The 7276-nt window shown below is 34.1% G+C and overlaps 1 protein-coding gene across 1 annotated transcript; it reads left to right on the plus strand.

Moving 5' to 3' along the window:
• Positions 1-1977: 1977 nt before the first annotated feature.
• On the plus strand, positions 1978-4918 carry LOC140822288 (probable indole-3-pyruvate monooxygenase YUCCA4). The gene is made up of 4 exons (XM_073183017.1): positions 1978-2936; positions 3028-3276; positions 3385-3507; positions 4634-4918. Exons 1-4 carry the CDS (start codon positions 2298-2300, stop codon positions 4805-4807), a joined length of 1185 nt encoding a protein of 394 aa, XP_073039118.1. The 5' UTR covers positions 1978-2297; the 3' UTR covers positions 4808-4918.
• Positions 4919-7276: the final 2358 nt, after the last annotated feature.

The following is a 7276-nucleotide window of genomic DNA, read 5'->3' on the forward strand; positions in this document are numbered from 1 at the left end:
ATGCCTCGAAAGAACAGAGTTTCCTTCACTTTCACGCCTCAACTCCTCATCAAAGCTCTATTTCGCCCTACTTCGACACATTTCACCCCTGCCCTATTCATTTTCTCGCATCCCACTTTTCTAAATCTGCTTCCTACTCCCCAATTGTCTGCGCAGGGCCCTCGGGCCTTGCAGTTGCACCATGCCTGGCTGACAAGTTCAACGATCGGAATCTCAGCTCCGCCCAACCATCTGTTATCATCCCCTTCGTCAACGGTTTGAAAGCTCCACAGTTTCTCACTCCGCAACATTTCAAACTCCACGTGAAGATATCCCATTACGTCTACTGGTTATCAAAGGGCACAAGCCGAAGTTTATTGATTTTGGCCGTTTCTGGAAATACTTACATCTCTCTGTTCATGATTATAGCACACACTGATTATACAATATAGCAGGTATAGGTGCAAGAAATTGGGCCTGATTTATCACCCGGTATCATCCGAATTGACCTATTTTTCGTTATTAAACCTGTCCTGATGATGTTTTGAAAAGTAAGAGCACGATGAGAGATCATGGGATGATTTGAGTTTTTTATATCGAACAAGTTTGCATCATTATATCAAATCTAAGTAAGAACATTATGATCTGAGAGTGCTGGGAATTATGCCTCCACGCTTGGATCCCGATTCATGATCATTCGGTATAAAATACCATGTTTTTTGTATATAGTAATTCAGACTTTAATATTTTTGGGGGTTGTGGCGCACTTTTAGGCCGCCATTACAGAGACAGAGAAGAACATGAAATCTTGAGATGATATTACTTACATACATATATAGGAAAGATTTTCTTGTTTCGGTTGTGCCAACCAGATGGATCAATCAAGAACCAGATGAAAATATATAGGTAAGCATGTCGGGTTTCATTCATGGATGGAAAATATATATATATGCATATGAAGCCGCCTGAATCAGAAAATTATAGATCTCATCAATTTATTTTCTAAAATAAAATTTTGGGGCAAACGAATTAAAGAAAAATTATCGAATTCGTATTAAAAATTATCGAATTTGAGCTGATAATGAAAAATATATGAACAATTTCTAAATGGTATCTATAAACATCGTTATGTTTACAATTATAATGAAAAAATAGGAAGAAAAACTTAAGGTAGCGAAAGAGATCAAATTTAGTATGTCTCGATTCCTTTTTCCTATATAATAAACCAATCAGGGAAGCACACTCGTATGACAATAAATTCTTGTTTGTTAAAATGATTTTATGTATATTTAATGACATATGTATGTAAAACTTTAAATTGCAGTTTAAGTAAAAATAAGAGTTGGATTCTTCAACTAATTTCTTTTAAAAAAGAAACTTTAAGTTTGATTTATCTATTATAAGTCTGTAACATATATTTTATAGATAATAGAGTGCATTAGAATCGATCCTGTGTTATTACATAAGTAAAGGGCGTTTCAGGGGGAAAAAGGTCAAAATTTGAAAATTAGCTCTTCCAATCAGCATGAAAAAAAGCAATACAATGTGGTTTTTTTTTTAAAAGAAGATTGAGAAATTCCAATGATTTTTTATATACATTGGAAAATATTTTAAGATATAAAATTGAAATTTAATAAAATAGATAACCAACTTATCTAACCCAACTTTGCGATTTTAAATTAGTATCATGGAATTACAAATGTATCCATTAAATAGAAAATGTGAATCCAAACTGAGCTAGGGAGCTGGTTGAGGTTGAATTTGTAATTTTGATCCCGGTGAGTTCAACTCAGTGTTTCCTTACGGCCTCGAGCTACAGCTAGAATTTGAAACCACTGAAAGTTCAAATATACTACTCTTTTACCGTCGTTTTACATCTCTCCCCCCCCCTAAATATTTCACAAAAGGGTAATTCTAAGTAAAACGCATACATGTGTTGTGTACATGTATATATGTGTGTGTGTGTCTATCTTCTTACCACTTTTCTGTAATTCAGACCTGCAGCCATAAAGTTAAGAAGAAAATGCCTTGAGATACACAGAAAACAGAGTTTCCTTCACCTTCACGCCTCAACTTCCCATCAGAGCTCTATTTCACCCTATTTCGACTCATTTGGATGGAAAAAAACATGCATATAAATTGAAAAAAACTAGTGTTTTCACCCCGGTTCTATTCAATTTCTCGCGTCCTACTCTTCGAAAGTTGCTTCTTCTTCAGGTGAAACAACAGAAGCTTCACCCTCGGTAATATAAACCGCGTTCTCTTGCCTGCCAATTCATTTCTTGAACTCTCCACCATTTCTTGGCTCATTTTTCTAAATGGGTGCCTGTAAAAAAGATGATGGAAACTGTAAAATGAACAGTTTGTTCTCCACCGGGCCTATAATCGTAGGCGCAGGGCCCTCGGGCCTTGCAGTGGCAGCATGTCTTCAAGAAAATGGCGTTTCTTCTGTAATTCTCGAGAGAACCGATTGCATAGCCTCTTTATGGCAAAAAAGAACCTACGATCGCCTCAAACTCCATCTGCCCAAGCAATTTTGCCAACTTCCATTACTTAGTTTCCCTGAAATTTTCCCCAAGTACACCACTAAACATCAGTTCATTTCATACATGGAGTCTTACGCGAAACACTTCAACATCGAGCCAAGATTCAACCAGTCTGTTTCCAGAGCGGAATTTGATTCTGTCACTGGATTCTGGAGTGTTCAAACTCAAGATTTCCAATACTTATCGAAGTGGCTGGTTGTAGCCACTGGTGAAAATGCCGAACCCTTTACACCCGAAATTCAAGGGATGGATAAATTCCAAGGGCCCGTCATGCATACCAGTGTCTATAAATCGGGCTCTGAGTTTCAGAATCAAAGAGTTTTGGTTGTGGGCTGTGGAAATTCTGGTATGGAAGTTAGCTTAGATCTCTGTAGGCATAATGCAATCCCTCACATGGTGGTTAGAAACTCTGTAAGTAACATTTACTATATTTAAAATAATCCTATTATCCCTTTTGTTATCAAATTTGACAAAAGTACTAATATATGTTTGGCTGATTCAGGTCCATATTTTGCCAAGAGAAATGTTTGGGATTTCAACATTCACAATAGCAAGGGCACTTCTGAAATTTCTGCCATTAAAACTTGTTGACAAGTTCCTCTTGCTGGTGGCTAACTTCACCTTAGGCAACACTGATAAATTAAATCTCCGGCGGCCGAAAACCGGCCCACTCGAGCTTAAAAACGCCACTGGGAAGACACCTGTACTCGACGTTGGAGCCCTTTCTCAGATTAAATCCTGTAAAATTACGGTAAATTACACGAAATTAATAGACACGTGAATAAATAATCAGTAGCATGCGCATTGCTTAATATTTGACTACATATCGAATCTTTTTTTGCAAATTTTAATGTCGCAGGTGATGGAAGGAGTGAAGGAGATAACACGGGACGGGGCAAGATTCGTGGATGGCCAAGAGAAGGAATTTGATTCAATAATCTTGGCAACTGGGTATAGGAGCAACGTGCCCTGTTGGCTCGAGGTATGTAATATTTAATTAAAATAAATATGACATACGCTTTTTGAATATGATATAATGAACTGTTTGGTTTGCATATTTGTGGGATTATTATTTGATTTAAAATAATTGTCTTTACTAAATTTGAGCAACTAATGATGCAGACAAATCCTAGTATAAACTCCAGTTAAAAAGTGTAAAACTATTTCAACAAATCCAATTATGGATACAACACGAGTTATGTTAAATCGAATTCAAAATTCAAGAAATAAATATATTTGGGAAAATGAGCAGTTTTATTTATTTATTTATTTCGATATAATATTGATTTGACGATTAATGTTGACATGAATCTCGTTAAAAATGATTAAATTGTTGAAATTTAAAAAATATAAAATTAGATTGAAATTCGATGATATAAATTACAAAAACACATGTGATCAAAAATATAATTTTTCATATATATATATATATATATATATATATATATATCTGTGTGTACATTGAAGCTAGTGAAGGAGAAATTGTTGGGACGGCTGGGCTTAATTTGAAATGGTATTAAAGACAATATTGCATGTTTTTTTTTTTGGTTCTCTTTCAGAATTCACAGTCATATATCGTTTTCAGCCTCACTGAAGATACTAACTGTTGCACGAAAGAGAAAATCTGATGGCTTTTGTTTGGATCATTTTTCCCTTCTGCTCAAAAAATATTTTCTTTGGGATTTATTGCATGTTGTGTTGTTGTCATCACAAAATGCATGTTACGAGCTGCATCTTACATGAGGCGTCGATCCCTAGAAACTGTTATTTTTGTTCTTTTCTGAGGGAGAGTTGGAATTTGTTGCATTCATCACTGGACAGATTTAAGCAGACAAAAATTTATTCAGACTGAATTATTATTTAATATCTCTTTTTCTTTTCAAAAGATCGGTGTTAATCGTCCAACTATTCTCACTAATTGGAATGATTTGTAATAGCAGTTGCAGTTGTATGATCTAAAGATGATATAAATTATAAAACAATTCTATATGGACATGATAAATATAACTGTTATAAGTCAAAATGTTGGTGATTGGAACTAAAAGCTTGAATTTTCTTGTTTCCTAAAATGGGTAAATATGTTGTAATAATTCAATGAGGGCATGCAGGGGACAGATTTTTTCACAAAAGATGGAATTCCAAAGTCACCTTTCCCAAATGGTTGGAAAGGTGAGAATGGGTTGTATGCGGTAGGGTTCACCAGAAGAGGCCTCCTCGGTATTTCATCAGATGCAGTCAACATTGCTACGGATATAACTGACCAATGGAGGATAAAAACTTAGCACATCTTGCCAATATAATTATTTTAAAAATAAATAATGAAATAACTTTCATTTAAAATGGAGGAGGAGGAGGAGAAAAAAATTTTGGGGGAGGACGATGTCGAGTGTGTTTCGGATTTCTCTATGATTTTAAGAGGGTGATCGAGTTGTAAATTATTGTTTTATGAGCATGTTTGTGATTACAACTTATGTTGGAGAATTTTAATGCAAAACATCGTCCTTTAGTATAAAATTGGGTTTACTCAAAATATATACATCATCGAGTTCTTATTTCATTAAAAAAATATATATATGAAATGGGTCTCAGATATTACAGTACGTATTTTCTATGAGATATTTGATTTTAAAATAAGTTCGAATGTGTCACAATTCATCCTTGATTTGGGTTCTAAATTTTGTTGCATACATTAACATATACGATTCCATATATTTTTTTCCCTCGAGCTTTTACGTGATGACATCCAAAATGGACAAAATAGAAAATGACAATCCCCCGGATCACTAAAGACTAATTAATGGTATATATTAAATCAAATCACGAAATATATCAACCAAAAAAATAAAAAAAAAAAAAAAAAAGGGGTCAGAAGCAAGCGTGTACCCAAAATGTGCATCATGGATCCTCCTCTCTGATCGATGGAAAGGTGTCACGTTAGCTGATTATATTATTGAGACAATGATGGGCCTCTGCCACTCACCTACAATTATCACACACACACATATGTATGTGTATATATTTATACTCAAATTTAAAATAAAATTTTCAGTCTGCGATACAATTAAAATAAAAAAATCTATCTCAACTGAAATGAAAAACTATTAAATATATATAATTACCTCCATAATTAATCCGAAATGAAGCAAGGGAAGTGGAGCGAGGCATGCATTGAATTCCTCAATTCCATGGTGATATTACACGCTTCTCCCAAAATACCAAAAGCACGCGTTACGGGGAACCTACGTCATTCATTTACAAATAAATTTCTGACACTACTGCTACGACTCTACCCTATCTACGTACTACTGCTTCGGCAGCAGCTTGCATGCCGCCACAACTAGCTCGGAGATTATCTTACATGGCTTTTCGTATACTCTTAGTTGTCTTAATTAATGAAAAACCACCCACTGCATGCCACCATATTTGAGAAGGTTTATCCAATAATTGTAAAGAGATCATCAAGCTTTGTTATAGACCGAACGTCGGGCAGACCAGCAGCACTGAAATATTATAGTTAATAATTCAAGTCTAAGTAGTGTTAGTAATTGAATGGATTTGCAACAAATTAAGATATATATATATATATAATTAAATTAGCTAGTATCCTTTTGTTTAAAATTATATTTCCAATGTGGATTTTCATTTAAAGACCACCTCCCGTCAAAACGTCCCTCCGTATTCGACTGACACCATCGATCTACCCACTCACTCGTCCTTCTTTTTCCTCCTTGCTTCTACGAGGTGCAACTCAAACAATAGCTAATATACATTTAATTTGAATATTGATTCAAGGATTAGTGGAGGATATATAATATATTGGTAAACCATATATTTATTTCAATCCTGAATGATTGATATATTCCTTTTTTTTTAAAAAAAAATCGCTGATGATTATAGTTCAAATTGAAGACTGAAGCTCACATAGGATTGGGTAGCTAGTTAGATGGAGGATATATCAATTAAAATGCCACGCATGCATTTAGGTTAGGGAGTACACAAGTATAGATTGTCATGACATGGCATGCATTGGTACTAATCAAAATCAGTGCCATGCATGCCATTTTGCCATGCATGCAACATCCACCCGGCTCATCCACAGAAAAAAATCAAATTTTGTGTCATTTTTATTTATTTATTTCATATCCAATGGTATAATCCTACCAAATTTTTTAAATTAGATTTAACCCCTCTCATAACATCAAATAATTAAAAAAACAAAAGGGGTTTAAATTGAAATTTAAAATAAATGATTCCAATTTGTAAGCAAGTTAATTAATTCTATATGCAATGTATAATTGAAATGCGTTTTGTGGGTTCAATCATGAAAATGAGGTCCACTTCTGAAGTTCAGTGGAATGTAGCTTTTGAATTAAGGTGCAAATTGGACTGATTCAAAGGTGGTGTGCTTCGGCATTTCTGTGTCATTTGGACGAGAGACAACTCCTACGATGGTCACCCACATGCCTTTCAACCGTTGCCATCTTATCTTATAATAATAATAATAATAATAATAATAATGAAAAGAAATTATTTTTGTCTATTTTCATTGTTACGTTGATATTTTTTAGTGTTACATCAATAATCAGGTTAAAATAAAGATTCAAAATTGAACGAGTTAATAATCCAAAATTTAGTGCATAAAGATTCAAAATTGAACGAGTTAATAATCCAAAATACTATTTTCCCTAACTTTTATATGTAATCATAATTTGTTTAGACATAGAAACTGCATAATTAAATAATTACTTCGA

This window comes from Primulina eburnea, unplaced genomic scaffold, assembly GCF_022965805.1.
Source record: "Primulina eburnea isolate SZY01 unplaced genomic scaffold, ASM2296580v1 ctg739_ERROPOS5529518, whole genome shotgun sequence".
In the NCBI taxonomy this organism is placed as follows: Eukaryota; Viridiplantae; Streptophyta; class Magnoliopsida; order Lamiales; family Gesneriaceae; genus Primulina; species Primulina eburnea.